General features: G+C 38.2%; 1 protein-coding gene across 7 annotated transcripts in view; it reads right to left on the bottom strand.

The window, feature by feature from the left end:
- Positions 1–16534, bottom strand: part of LOC120523983 (protein furry homolog) — a 468780-nt gene that overhangs the window by 327903 nt on the left and 124343 nt on the right. For 4 of the 7 annotated variants that reach the window (XM_039745738.1, XM_039745740.1, XM_039745741.1 and 1 more), the window contains exon 1: positions 5182–5452. The exons of 1 other annotated variant lie outside the window; for it this stretch is intronic. In XM_039745738.1, coding sequence (XP_039601672.1) covers positions 5182–5368 — 187 coding nt within the window. In that variant the 5' untranslated portion in view covers positions 5369–5452. Of the gene's footprint in view, positions 1–5181; positions 5455–16534 lie in introns of those variants that run through there. 2 more of the 7 variants (XR_005632732.1, XM_039745746.1) reach the window with 2 other exon arrangements.

Below are 16534 nucleotides of genomic sequence, written 5' to 3'. Positions count from 1 at the left end.
CCTGCTAAGCCATCACACTTTACGTTGCATAAGGGTCATTGCTTTAGGTTTAAATGCCATGAAACATTCTTAAAATTTAAAAGAAAACCCTCAAAAATGTGCTAAATACAAACTATGTGGCATATACCCTACAGAAGCTACAAAGTAAGCACAGAAAATAATGCAGAACATAATGAAAAAACATACAGTATTTATGACAACGATCTGTTAAAAACGTGATAAGAATATAGGAGACCTTCATTTGTCTACTTTTGATCTATTATTTATGTATCAGTGGCATGGTGCTGCAGTGGCAGGCATCTCCAGAGACCTGGCCTTGATTCTTCAGCTGGCCACTGCCAGTGTAGAGTTTGCACGCACCACTCTCGTGTCTATTTCTCTGCATACTCTGATTCCCACCCACATTCAAAAGATGGTGGCACTAAATCCCTCTGGTATCCTATGCACTCTTTCATTGCCCCTACTGTTACTAGAATTAGCTTCTGCCCCTGAATTTATAAATAATTTAAAAAGCCAATTAAGAAATGAATGAACATCTTAATGTGTCTGGTGACATATTCTGAACTGTGTTATTCCAAGTTAGAATTCACGGTGTTGAAAACCTTAGTTAAGCTGCCCTCTAGTGAGCAGACGTGATTTGTGCTTTAAGGCAACAACTTTGTTTTATCTGTAATAAACAGCAAGAATTTGACTGCATTAACTACAGAAGTAATTCCAGTAAATATACAAGAAATTTATGTGCCTACCTTACTAAGCTTTTTTAAAACGTTAAAAACATGAAACTGTAAATAACTACAACTAAAACGACACAACTAACAGTTTATATAAGCAATACCAGACACCAGCTGAATAAGGTTAGGCTGTCAGGAAGAAACAGCTCTGAATAAAAACTGCAGAAAGACTTCTACAAATGAGACTCTTTTTAAAGTTCGTTAAATCACAAAAATAAAGACACCTGAGTTGCGAGAAGCACATACTTGTAATTTAAGGCTTAGTTCAGCCATTTACACTACTTCTTTATACTGATTTTTCTAAAGATCTCTGCATTCTTTAAATACAACTGACGTTCTGAATTACCACTCCATGTTCATTTGTTGTCTCTTTTCATTTGAAGAATTTAAAGAATTTAAAGAGTGCAAAGCATATCTTTTCTAGAGGTGCTTAGGAGGAAACTGCACAAAAAAACGTGCAAATCCTTAGTGTTAGCCTTCAGCGAATGTGCATAATCATTATGTTTATAAGAGATATATATATATATATATATATATATATATATATATATATATATATATATATATATATATATATATATATATAGATAGATAGATAGATAGATAGATAGATAGATAGATAGATAGATAGATAGATAGATAGATAGAGAGAGAGAGAGAGAGAGAGAGAGAGAGATACTCCTGCTTGTTAGAAGCTGAATGTTTAGTAAATACTGCTTGCTCTTTCCTTTGCAATTTACTTGAAATATTCACCATGCGCTTGTTCTAGCCTTGCCCCGATGCTTGCTGGGATAGACTCTAGCTTCCTCATGACTCTGCTCAGGATAAGCAGGCAGGAAAATGGATGGATGAAGGATGAATAAGCTTTCAATTCGGCACTATAACTACACATGCAGAGTCAATGCTTGTCAACATGGTTTCCACCACATCAATAATAACGTGGCATGAAGAAAAGAAGAGGGGGAAAAATGTTGATAAACACATCATTAAATAAAATGCAATTTGTAATCCATCCGTTGTCCCACCCTCATAATCCAGATAAGGATCACAGGGTATGATTACTTCATTAAAGATTCCAAACAGAAAATAATAAAGCTAGAAGAAAAACATGACGTGTGAACAAATTTAGTGTGATGTGAGAAAATTTAAAAGCACCACGATTTTTCACAATCCGTTTGTTCTTTTTTTCTAGATTAACATTTTAGAGGGTACACTTCGATAAAACCAATTTATAAAGCAATGTTTTTACTTTTTTACGATAAAAGAAACAATAGATTGCACATATTGCAATATTAGAGTTAGGCGAAAAACAGTTAAAAAGAGACAGGACATCAAAAGGCCAAGAAGAAAGAAAGTGCAAAATTGTCATTTGCATTGTTAGTTCAAGTGCAGCATTTTATTTATAATAATAATTATAATAATATCATTATTATTATTATTATCAGCAGCAGTTTGCCTGTTGGAATTTAATTGACATGTATTTTTTCAAGTGAGGCAGCTTTTTCTTTTTTACTATTATCAGATTGTTGGAATTACACTTACATAAACTAAATTACGGCTTCTAATGTTATAATTAAAATAAAAATAACTTTAATATCTAATTATATTGTTGGTCACAGGGGCCGGTTCTTATCAAAATGTTTTTCTATAATAATAATAATAATAATAACACCAACAACCACAGACTACATGCACAGCCACAAGCATATAGCAGACATTATACATTAAGGACTGGCTCTACAACACAAACGACACTCTTAAAGTTATTGGTTCTTTAAAGACACTTTACTGGGTTGTGTGCTTCCTCACTGAGCCACTGCTTGACAAAGACCCATTTCATTCTGTGAAGAGCTTGTTGTATATGAAATTGGTTCTTTGGGCTTTGAAAAGGTTCCTCATTTGTGGACAGAGCAGAAATCTGTAATGTACAGTAGATCAAGAAACATGAAGAAAACTTGAACTTGGTCTGTGTTATCATATGCAGCAAGAGTCCTTTGTATGAAACAATTGATATTTCACAAATCTGTTATCATCTGTTCATGGTTATTTATGAAACCTGTTACGAATCCAATTAAATAAAAGGTTCTTTCAGGAACCTTCACATAGATGCTTCTTTTGGGAACCAAAAATGTATCCCTTATGGCACTGCTAAGATGAACCACTTTGAAGAGTGTAGTGGACACATACAAACTATATTACAGGTACACCCCACCACAGTAACAGAAAATGCCACACATAAACTGCTGTATACTGGGACAGAACTATACTGACAGACAAAACTATCCACCATAAAAGAGCAGACAAAACACTGGTATAGACAAACAACAAACTGTAAAACTACATATATCACTGTCAATGCAGTACCAGAACACACACAACTTACAAAACACACACATGAATATAATGCAGAGAACTGACAAAAGAAATGTGCCACTTATAGGGAATGGACAAGGTCATCGTTGTGTCTGTTGTTATATCCACCACTGCTATCACCCCACATACAACTGCACAAAAGCCTGCAAACATTACATACAAACTTACACACATTCATAAAATTATAGAAAGCAGCCATTTTATTTACGTCATACAGACAGTAAATTCCTTAACACAAACACCATCCCCTACAACATATATAGGGTGGTCCAGATCTAAATATACAATTTTCATTATGCTATAACTTAGTAAGTTTATTACATAGAAAATCATCAGAAAAATCCTGGACCATCGAGAAGTGTGAGAACTGACAACATGAAGAATCGTCTTTGCGCCGAAATAGAATCGTCCCCGCATAAATCAAAGCCATTCAGACAATCTGGATCTGCATAATTTTGATCTGGACAAGACTGTACATATATACACAAATAACATGAAACTGCCTTATGTCTTGGCTTAGGCCTGATATAGGCAGTAGCAATGGGGCTATTTCAGAAAATACTTTGAATGATAATAACAACATAAGATTCACAAATCTGTTTGATCCAATGCAGGGCCAAACAGGGCAAGCTTTACTATAGTAAAAAATAATAATATTTATGATCACAAATAATTAACTATAACTTGACAATAATATGAATGATATTTAAAATAACATTAAAATAATATCATTTGGGTAGGCAAGCTGTAGCGTTTTAAAAAATGTGAATCACGCACAACATTAAAGTGGTAACTGCCTTACGAATGAAGGTGGTAACTGACTTGTTATATCAACTGCTTATTAAAATAACTTTGTTCAAGCTCTGGTAAAGCGGAGGAATTTAAAGCATGCCTCTGGCGTGTTATGCTGAACATCAGAGTCCTGCACACAGAAAAGAGGGTAGCATGAAGGTATGAACTTTTTATATTCATGTGAAAATAGCGATAAACTAAAAAGAATAAGACAACAGAGGTAATGCATTCATCCATCAGTTTTACATTATACGTTTGCCGGGATGCAGAGCCACTCCAGGCAGTCAAGGTGCAAGGCAGGAACCAGCAATGAACTTGGGTATGGTAGGCTGTGCATAGCAGAAGAAAAATATATAAACGAGTGGAGAATAACCAGACTTCACAAAGAATAGACGTGGATTCGAACTGAACCTAAAGTAAATTAGTAAGCTGCGCTAACCTCTGAGCCACTGTATTAAGATAATATACGATTTAGGGGGATTCAAATGCAGTAATAACCAAAAAAATAGTAATTATACAAATCCAACTTTTTTTTTTTTTTAAATAACACGATTCTGTCAGAAATCATTACAACTGATATATTGAGATAACTTTAAAACACTTTGTGCCCAGTGCTGTCGAGATCGGTTTAGCAAAATGAATTGAATTAACTAGGTCTGCGAATGAGAATGAGAATGAGATTGGGATGATGTGACGACCATGACACTGATATAAACGGAAGGATTCCACGAGTGGGAGTCTCTGTTATGACCTTACGCGTGCCGGTGTCATCAGCGCACCATCTGGCTGCACACAGTCGGTTTTCGGGCAGAGACTGAACAGCGTGCAGAGAAGCCCATCAGCAAATATTCACATGATTGCCACAGACGCCAAGTGATTCACGAGGCACGGCATCAAAATGAGAAGGGTGCCGTTAAATACGCACGGGACACCTGACAATGGCACGCAGTTTCGAAATTACGTTGTGTCTTAGCGCGAATGCTAATCAGCACGACTAATTCAATATATGTGAAAAGTCAGTTTTAGCGCGGTTTGCTCTGAAGTTATGTTTAAAATATCAATCTACATTGGTTCCTCTGTCTCATCGCCTACACCGAGGCCAAAGAGCTAAACTGATGATGACAAGAGCCAAACAGGCGCATCCAAACTGCACGTGAATTGCGGGCTTCTGCGCTCCTTTCTCAAACTCTCCACCGCGCTGTCACTCCTCCGTCCCTCCCTCCTTCTTCCTATACCTACAGGGCGCCATAAGGCGAGGAAAGCAACAAAAGCCGCCGTGCAGTACCTGTGAAGATCGACGGTCGCACTCTCTGCCTCCTTATAGGCACATACTCTGTTGGCTTCATGTTCCTTCCTTTTGCGAAGCGAGGGAACTCGACCGGTAGACTTGATGCCCGAACCAGAACGACGTCGTTCCCGGTGTCATCCGCGTGGTTCTCGTTCTGTCTCAAACTCGTCTCATCGAATGACATTTTGAAGGCAGAAATCCTCAGCCGGCATTAACGAGGTGATGAAAGAAGCGGGGCTGGGACAGGCAACAGCGGCTTTCCGACTGCTGCGTTTGCATGTTGAGTCCCCTTACTTGTTGAGGCTGTTTTACAAGTTAATAGGCGTGTAAGAAGCAGGTGTTGGGTTTCTCTCCGGCCACTCCTCTTTACAGTAGGCTGAGATCGGCAGCCAAAAACAGGCGCACCGCAGACAGAGCGCATGTAATCTGCGCCCATTCGGTCCTTCTCCCGTTTTTCTTATATCAATTTGATTATCCCAGTTTTTACTTTTGTGAATTAAACTGGCAATGGAGATTTTACAAAGCGTCTCCCGATTTAATTCCACTCAGCGGCTTTCAACAACCAGGACTTAAATCACGTAGCTTTACCATAACTGCAACATTATTATTAAATATCTATTAATATCCAAAATCACTGATAGCCGCTCATGGCTGGCCCCCGATCGCCAAAATGGGTTACGAGAAACAGCCACCTTGTAATTGTGTTAGGAAGGGTTGAGAATGGATAGATAACTGAATGCTTGCAGTCTTTACTTAAAAAACTGTTTCCTGGACATCTAACTTTAAATACTGTATGTTCAAACAATAAATTCAAAGATCCTTATTCTTAAACATACTTACATATTTATTTGTACCATATGCACTACTTAACACTGGACCACCCAAAACAGGGGAATGTAAGCCACTCATGTGCAGTGGTGGCGTTCTACAGCTCCTTGCTCTCTCCTATCATTCTCCTCTTTTTACAGAATCCCCTTTCAACTTTCCAATCTTCTGTGCGGTGGTGGATCTAACACACTACTTTCCAAAGTTCTTCTATGGCAACTCCCCCAAGGCCTTCCAAATGTCTGCAGGCTACCCAAGCATAACAGGCCTGTATAATGTATTTACAGATGCAACAAATTTTAGGAGAGAACAAAAAAAAAAGTTTGCATATATAAAAAGTTTTAATGAAAGAATTTCTACAGTGAGTGATTCACATCCAGTATACCTGGTAAATTTTACAATTTTTTTGATTTTTGATCAAAAGTGGGAAAAGTTAACTAACATTTCTTCACCAACATTTGTAAACTTTGTGTTTTAATGCCTTTCTATAGTACCATATTTGCTTTTGTTAGCATAACGGCTTTAAAGTTACAATTTTAGGTAGATAGAACTTCATTTGCCCCTTGGGAGAAATGTGTCTTTTTTCAGGAGCTCTTTAGTAAGTAGGGTGTTGTAAGCTGCCTCGAAAGCTTACATACTGTAATCTGTACAGTAAGCCAATAAAATGTGACATTTTGCTTGACTTCTCATTACAGAAGCTCTTTAAATAAATACATAAACAGGTAGATAAATATATAAATATACACCAAAATGACTTAAAAGAAAGAAAATTCAAAGAGAAAGAAAACTTCTAACTTGTCAGTTCCCGTCCTAATGAGGCATTATGCAGATATATTGCTGTTAGTATACTGCTGAATGATTCATTGGCTGAAAGTCCTCAGTGTTAAGAGTGTCAGAGAGAGGATGTGCAGCATTGTTCATAAAGGATATCAATGTCAACAATGCTCATTTAGTCTACCCTCAGCCAACGAGCTTGCAATTAAAGACTGTGGCACAACAGAGGCTGATCTCACTGACTGTGTTTGACAGATTACATGACTAGATATCACAGGAGATGACAAATTACATGACTCTGGGACAGTTTTCTAGCGCAGTTTCACATTTCCTATGTCCCGTGAGCCCTCTTCTTTTTCTGACAGCCAATAACATGCTACCTAATGGTACAGTGAGTTCAGGCATAATCTCAGCCCTTTTTATCATTTTCCATTCTGTCATGGCATTTAAAACATGAGACATCAAGCAGACAATCCTTCTGTGAAATTAGGGCCAAAACTCTCATTCTTTATTTGTCATAGCTGCATCATCAGTATTGAACCTGTTGAGGGCTCATTGGTTATCAACCTTTAAACAAAAACAGCCCACCGTACAACTCAACACAGAATTAAAAACCTGTCTAATTTACCTGCAGTGAGCCTCAGACTAGTTGGGCTGAGTCCCTGGGTATCTCAGACTACATGACTGGATGCCACAGGAGTGTGATGAAACTGCCTCCGTCTCACTAAGACAGGGTTCCTCAATCACAGTCCTGGAGGGCCGCAATGGCTGCAGGTTTTTGTTCTAACCTGGTTGCTTAATTAGACAGCAGTTCTTGACAATTTAATTTCATTGCTTGTTAGTGCTTTAACTCTGTTATGTCAGGTAATTCTCATATTCTACAATTTCTTCCCCTTTCTAAGGATATAAAGCAAATGATTTGAAGGCAAAAATGGAGGAGTAATTCTCAGTCCTTCACTTTTTTCTCTTCACTTTCCTTCCAAGTATAAAAGTGCATAATACATACACACAGGTGTAAATGGTAACAAGCGAAATGGAGAAATGCTGGTCTCTTTTGTCATTTGCATGTTATTGCTAATTAGGAGCAAATAAAAACCAAGAATACAACTATTTAGGACTAATATAAGCAATAAGGGTTCAAAATCTTAACGAGCGCAGACAACTAAAGTGAAGCAAAAGTGTTACTTGAGCAATAAGTGCTTCTTATTAAGCAGTTGGGTTGGAGCAAAAACCTGCAGCCATTGAGGACCCCTGCCCTAAGATTATGGTAAAAAGAAAAACACTGGAAAAGTCGTGTAATATGAAAGGGCCTTCGGGGTGGCTGCTGGATCAACACACAATGCTTAAAACAGTAAGGCATAATGAGAAATAAATAATTTAGTCACCTGATATACATTTTTGCTGTAAATGTTTACTTACTCACATACATACATACATACATACATACATACATATACACACTGACTCACAGTTTCTCCTCAAAGCACTTAACTGGCGTCCATTGCTGTGAAGTATCAATCCCACACATCAAATCCATTGTCCACTGTATTTTTTTTTTTTGATTGAATGTAACATAAATGATTAATAATGAGCAATTTAGTCTGTGATCACATCACTTTGTGCACAGTGAATCCCATTCTTGTGAAGAGCTGTGTTTCCATGTTTTAAGACTGTAGTTTTTCCTGTTATATTTAAAGTAACTGTACATGACTCATAACAGACTTTAGGGACCTTCAAAACTATACTTGTTATTTTGAACAGATTATTTGGATAGAATTGGTGAGCTTTGTTGAGCTGAATGGCCTGTTCTCGTCTAGATTTTTCTAATGTTCTAATAAGCACATCACGTTTTGTATGTAGATGTACCACAAGCAAAAAAAACAAAGAATATTTAAAAGGTACATATGATACAAACATACTGTATACTCTATGTAGTACCCAGAATATTTAATCTGTATTTGAATATATCTTAATATACTTATTTCTAATATGAGTATTAAGTATCTGTTCCACTGCAGATGGGTAGGATAGAATGTGAAGGAGGAGAGGGGATGAGGGAAGAGAGGTATGCTGATACCTGTGTCCAGGAAACTGACATCTTGGGTAGAATCAGTTTAAAAGCATAGGCTAACACAGTTCCACTTCATTGAGGGCAGGCTAAATGGGGAATGTTACAAGGATTCAATTAGGCAGTAAATCATCATTACCTAGGTGAGGCAACATAAACTGACCTTACAACAGGACAATCTAAAGCTACACACAGCTGCTGTGGTCACAACTGTCTTGAGAAATGGTGTTGTGCAGGTACTGCCTTGCCCCATCTTCTCGCCTGACCTTAACATCACAGAGTTAAGGTAGGGAGGCATGACATGAAACTCTGCTGGCCAATGACCAGCACAGCTTTGTCAAACTCTTCTTCAGGAATTGGATAACATACCATGGCTGCCGACTCGGAGGCTTATTAGCTCCACGTGCCAGAGGTGTCAAAGCAGTAGTGGCTGCAAGAGGCCAAACATGATAATGAAGGACTGCAAGACGACTTGCAGTTAATGTACACGGTTGGCATTGTTCTCTTGTTGATTTTGTTATTGCACTGTTTTGTCTTCCTATTAATTTCATTTGTCTACTGTTATTTCAGTGATGAAAATTAAAACTTCTATCAGTATACAATATACATAAGAAATGTGTCAAGTATAGTTACACAGATGTCTGGACAAGCAATTGTTCATCTCTAGATATATAAAATCCAATGGCTGTCTGTCTGTATGTCTGTCCACTTTTCACGAGAGAACTACTTAATGGATTTAGATCGGGCCTTTTTCTATAATTTACTTGAACATTCCAGTCAATTTTGCGATTTCTCTCATTGCGCTTAATATCACAGTTCACTCGCGGTACTGATTTATTTGCAAATATCCAAGAGAGATGCAGCGGGCTGAGGGGAAGAGGGCGGGGGCCCTCCTCACACACGCGCCAGCCTAGGGGCACGTACCTTACCTTCGCTTACCTAGCGAATGAGAGAACTACTTAACAGAATTTGATAGGGTTTTTTTCTATAATTTGCTTGAACATTCTGGTTGATTTGATGACTTCTCTCATCATGCTTAGGATCACAGTTCACTTGTAGGAGCAATATATTTCCGCTAATCTGAGACAGAGGCTGCGGGTCGAGGGCAGGGGAAGCGTGATGTCAGGAGTTGGGAGCCCGGCAGGGCCCTCCTCACTAACGTGCCAGCTTCCGTTGGAGTCGCTCTACCTCTGCATTTTGGAGCGGACCTTGCCTGCGCTTAGCTAGCGATACCTGTTTGTTTATTGATTTTCAAAGTTTGTCTTGTTTCACTACTACATAAGCAGAGCTGGTGGGAGAAAGCTAGTTTATGATAAGAAGAGAACAACTGTGCCTGAATCTAGTGGGGCAAGTACTAACGGCCAAGGACTGCTTATCAGAACAGAGAAGAGAGAAAAAGGGACTGTACAGGCTGGCTGAGGTCATTAATTACACTGTTTGCCTTTCCATGGTGTGTTACATACAGTCACATATGTCTGGAACAGAAGGAAGCTGTTTATCAGTAATATTCTGTACGAACTCCATCACACCTCCAACTATATCCTAAATTCTCCTTTTCTATTAAGGGATTGTAACAAGATTATCTTAATAGAAGAGGGCCTATGAGTTGTTGTCAAAAAATAAGCAGTACAAAACTCATCACTAATGAAGAAATTATAATCACAAATGCAAATAAAGAAACAAAAGTCCCTTTTTGATTCACCACAGGCTGCTATAGAGCATTACTGCATTGTCTGACAGCATGGTGCCCCGCAATATAATTCATATTTTATTTAGTTTAAGGCTTCCTAATCAAAATGTACTACGTCATTCTGTCCCCACCCAATTTTTCAATTTTATGTTTTAGTTCTTAACATAATTCTAGTGCCCTATTACACCTCTGCTCCTTACGTAATTGTTTAATAAAAAGTAACAAAATACAGACTGCCTCCAGCATGTGTGCAAACTGTATTGCTGACATCAAACCATACAAAATCAGCAGTTTGAATGTCAATGACAGTATTAATACTACTTTATCCAAGCTGTTTGTGAACACAGAGCCAAATGATGCAAAGACCCTGACAGCATCCACAAATACACAGAGGACAACAGAAGACTGAGTAAAGGACTCTGGTTGAAACTGTCTGCTTTCTGCTCTGTCAATGAAAAAATAGGCTACAGGACATAAATCAGCCCACATGATGCCTGCCTTCAAAAAGTGTCTGCAGTGCTTCCTTTAGCCACACACTAAGACATCCAGCTTCCCTGCCATAATCCCTGTTCAACTGTTTATACATCCAGTATTTACACAATCTGGAGTCTAGGCAAGGAGAAGGACACACCACAGCTACAATATATTTGCTTGTTTATTAGGGATGGAGATTGTCAGTTGTTTGTATTTGTTTTTGACATTTAGATGGCTAAACTTTGATGACAATGACAGTTCTTAAATGTAACTCAAGATCTCAACTGAGCAATAATGCAAACTGCAAACACAGTAATTTAAGAAATAAGATTAGAGAAAGTCAAAAGTTAAAAGCTGCATAAGAAATGTATAATTTTATGTTAACAATAAATACAGTGCCTACAATAAGTAATTCACCCTGTTAGAAGTTTTCATATTTTACTCTTATACAACACTGAATCACAGTGGATCATGTTGAAGTGTATGTGAAATAGTTGTTTACAAGTAGCAGATCCAGGCCTTAACTGGCCATCTGACCGCCTCTTAATGGCAGAACACCGACAACTAACATGTTGTCATCTCTCAATTAATAACATGTCGCTACACATTCCTCTTGGTTCAACGGGACAGACCACAGGACAAAAGTACATCTTTATGTAAAGATGATAAAAATATTGCAATCTTTAAGTTTCATTAGATTGAAATAAGTGTCTCTCCTCGTTATTGTAAATGTTATTCACTTCAAATGTATAAAAAGGCCCTGAAATCGATATATAGAAAGTAATGACAACAAGAAGTATGTATTAGCAGAATTGTATCTGATGCATAATTATCTCTCTGTAAGTCATTTCCCAATTAAGTAGATTGTAGTTTCTTAAACTACCCATTTGTGACCCATTTTGGGTTGAAGGTTGGTTGCCAGCTTTTGGGTCGCATAAAGTAGTGACTCACCATTGTATTCATTTGGACAGACTCGTATACATTTGGAGAAGTGTCTCACGATGGGTCACACCAGGCAGTTTAAGCAATTGATATTGCTCCACTGTCAGTGACAAATGTCCAAAGGGGGACCATACACCAACCGAAATAATTGCTGCTTGCCAGTCAACAAAAGGAGCCCCCACTAGAAAACATTAAGAAGAGCAAGATTAGGCCATGAGAAAAAAAAGGTTAAGAAGCACTGACATTGATAATATAGGAGAGTTGATACTTGTCATTTACTATGAATCCTGCTTTTCCTAATAATGAAATATATCCAGCAGTCACCAAATGGTATAATATATCTAGTCAGAGACTGGACAATACTTGTAAAGAATGCCTCCCCATAGTACAAAATTCACTGTAGAGCACAAACTCTATACAATACATATTGTGGGAGGTCTCATCTCAAATCTTGAAGGCACAGACATACATTCATAACATTCTGGAGAAATAAAGCATGGAAGAAACTGGCAGCATCTTTCAATGCATAATATCAAAACTGGCGGCTGAGCAGTTTTGTGAACCATGGAAATGGATGAAACTAGTAGCCAAAAAGACATTTACAGGGCATCAGACAAGTTGTATAATACAAGATGAGTTGGGGCTTGTGGAGGTGTAGCTGGTGTGGTTGTTCCCAAATCTGTTTTAACACATTAAGAATATGAAAGGAGTCTTTTTCTGTTGATCAATATCAAGAAATAATTAAATCCACTGTGATTAAATGTTGTATAATAAAATGTACAAACTTCCAATCGAGCTGAATGTTTATAGACACAACACTATAAACTAGGCAAGAAGAAACTATAACATGTTAGAAAAAATAAACATAATACCAGTGAAGCATATGTGACACAGAACATTTCTCCTGTTTGTTTACTTTCACACCCAGTTTGCCTGATGAAAAGTATGAAGAGCCATGTAGAAGCCAACTATACGTCAGAACATTATTAGAACATTTGAACAATCTGGACGAGAACAGGCCATTCAGCCCAAGAAATCGTCACCAATCCTGTCCTCTTAAATCTTCTAAAATAACGCCTAGTCTAAACTAAAACTAAGTCTAGTTTTGAAAGTCCCTAAAGTCCTTCTGTCTACCACACTACTTAGTAGCTTATTCCATGTGTCTATGGTTCTCTGTGTGAAGAAAAACCTCCTAATGTTTGTGCAAAATTTACCCTTAACAAGTTACTAACTGTGTCCCCGTGTTCTTTATGAACTCATTTTAAAATAACAGTCTCGATCCACTGTACTAATGCCCCTCGTAATTTTACACACTTCAATCATGCCTCCTCTTAATCTTTTTTTGTTTAACTTGAAATGGTTCAACTCCTGTAATCTTTCCACATAAGTCATCCCCTGTAATCCTGGAATCAGCCTAGTCACTCTTCTCTGGACTTTTTCTAGCACTGCTATGTCCTTTTTGTAGTCTGGAGACTAAAACTCTTGACCACTGTATTATAAAGCTTGAGCATAGCCTCCTTTGACTTGTACTCCACACATTGTGCTACATAACCTAACATTCTGTTTGCCTTCTTTATGGTTTTTGAACAATGCCAAGCAGTCGATACTGCAAAGTTCACTACAACTCCAAAATCCTTCTCATAAGGTGTACTTTCAATTTTCAGACCTCCCATTGTGTATTAAAATCCAACAATTTTACTTTTTACATGTAATACTTTACATTAACTTACATTAAATTTTATCAGCCACATAACGCACACATACATATTATGCAGCCACACTACTTTAGAGTCACTAATTCACCTAATCTGCATACCTCTTGATGTCAATTCCATTCAATTTACTGACCTGTACCTTGTAGTACAACAAACAGTATCAGTTGTTACTCTAACTGATGTAGAAACATTCACTGATAATGCAGAACATGCTACGATCACACAGCAGGAAGAAATACCTACGCAAAGCAATGGCAATAAAAAGCAATACATATAAAAATATGCAGTTGCATTGAAATGAAAAATACATAAAAATAACTCAGACATAAATATGCAACATATATAAGACAGAAAAAAGTGACAACCAGGCAATGCAAGTAAACTGACCCAGCACTCAGCAAAATTTTGGCAGTAGAAGAAAGTGATTGGTAGTTAAGGTGCTTACGTAATGGAGTCTTTGTCACAGGTAATGCAAACTGCTGGTAAAAAGTGTTTACAAATGTGATATTGATGCTGCCTGCAAGATGGTGGGGGGCGGTTGTGTACACTTTGGGGCTTGAGGGTACTGAGGTGATGGAAAGGGCCTCCTTCAGGCATCTTTTGCCATAAATGTCCTGTATTGGTAGCAGCATAGGTCCAATATTGGTGGCAGCATTACTCAATTGACAAAGTGGACCATTTCAATCACCTGTCGCAGAGCCATGCAATCTGTCAGATCATACATCTGAATTCATCTCAGTTTAAATTTGCACAAAATTAAACTTGAACGAGCCATCAGTACCACCTGACATGTGTCACTATAATTTCACTGCATTTGCAGTACAGTTTATGTGCATGTCATCCTTTATGGTGATTACAGCCTCAGAACTATTTGTATGCAGAGTAAGTTTCATATCTTTTTACAGCTTGAGTTCAAGCAGCATAAATGGACTTGCTCAGGTTATAGAGATGCCATTGGGATTTTAATTTTGTCCTTCAGGCTTGTTTTTGCCAAGACAGATCCTTGGTCTACAGACACAATGATTACTGATTGAAGTACAAATATCAGATTATTCTGTTTTCCAAGAGTCCACCTGCACTCTAATGTATAAATACAGTTGTATTTTTAGGAGCCATAGACAGGTGTCTTGACTTATTAAAAAACAAATTAAAACATAAGAGAGGACAAATACATTAGTTTTTTTTTTTTGGACAGACAAGTACCCCCTTGGTTGGTTGCAGCTTTCTGCCCTTTGCTGCTGTGATAGGCTCTAGCTTTCTGTGATCCTGTAATGGATCATGTTGGTCCAAAAGACAAAGGGACTGGTTAAGTTATTTAGAAGAAACTTGGTAACTTACAATTAAAGGACAATACCAGCAAATATGACAGAGTCTTGCAAGCAATTAACATTTTGAGTAACTAATTGTTACTTGGCGTGGCACACCAGGAGAAAACCAAAACTGAAACAATGCACTTAACGTAGAAGTGCCATTAATAAATCCAAAATACTATAACAATAAAAAATAAAGCTAAGAAAAACAATCACATGTATCACAGCTTTAAAAAGAAAAATGCCCTGCATAGCTGGTCTATTAAAGGAGTGTGAAGTAGGCCAGCTAAAATGGATGAAGCACATACAGTACTTATGGACAGCCTTTCAAAATTTACAAGGTGGCATCATGAGAGTGATAAAATAGTAGTCCTTTTTCAAATTTGTGTTCAGACTCAGCTACCATAATTCTAATTTGGGTGGTACAACGGTGGCTCTTCAGTTGCTCCTGGGAGTGTCTTGAACCCAGAACCATCAACAACATACCCGAGGATAACACAGGCAAATGAGGACACACAGTAAGCAAGGGGTTGGTGCAAAGTGGTTAAGTGCCTTCATTAAATACACACAGTATTCAAATGTGCATTGCATTTCATGAGTCAATAAATAATCCAATAAAAACAAGGTTAAAATCCCAGGAAGATTCTTTCTTAAAGCAGTCATGAGCCGTAATGTGTCTTTCTAAAATCTGCCATCTCCTCAGCTTATCCCATCAAGACCTTGCTGCATGAGGAGATGTGTGCCGACAGAGTTTGGGTTCCTACTGCCAGTCCTTTGGTGCCTATAGCACTCCTCTCCAAACCCCACTCACGTCTTCCTCAGCCACTCCGTTGGCATCTACCTAGAAGATGCACAACAGAGCCGCTCCTGCTCTTCTGTGTAGCTATAAGGAGTATACTTTCCCCAGCCCCATTCTCATATGCAAGCCTGCCACTTGCTCCCCAGGGCATACTCCTGACCATATAACTCTAGTCTTCCAACACAGGCTCTCCCGATCCTGCCTCTTTGATTCCGATTCTACTGTGTAGGCTCCCTTTAAAGCCACAATTGGGTGCAGGTGCTGTCCTTCACCTGCTCCAAGGTGTAACTGAAGTACTTGACCCTCCTGCTTGAATTTGCACATGGTTTGCATGATCAGCCAATCACCCCAATCAACCTCAGAGTGGTTTGTGCATGCTCACACATGCACCTTGTCACACACATGCGCATTGGGGACAGCTTACAGGCTCAAGTTTTTGTATTGGTGCTGTCCTCTAACTCCTTCTCCTTTTCCATTGCAGACCTACAGAAGAACCAGCTTCCCAAGCCCTCTTCCAGTCAACAGAAGTCTCCACCTACCACTTCCTCTTCCATGGCACCAGATCTCACCTCCTCATGTGGTATCTGTTTCCAAAACAACATCTATCTCTTACATCATTTCCTGTCTGTAGCATATATTTAGCAGTCATTTTGTAATCAAACTAAATTCTGCTTGGAGCTCATGTCTGTAAAGACCTATCACTCGCACCAACCTTTTTCAAGTATGTTGGGTGGATCCCCAAACCTTTGTCTT

Source organism: Polypterus senegalus, chromosome 2 (genome assembly GCF_016835505.1).
Source record: "Polypterus senegalus isolate Bchr_013 chromosome 2, ASM1683550v1, whole genome shotgun sequence".
Classification (NCBI taxonomy): domain Eukaryota; kingdom Metazoa; phylum Chordata; class Cladistia; order Polypteriformes; family Polypteridae; genus Polypterus; species Polypterus senegalus.
The sequence above is the reverse complement of the archived record's forward strand: the minus strand, read 5'-3'. Positions and strand labels throughout refer to the sequence as shown.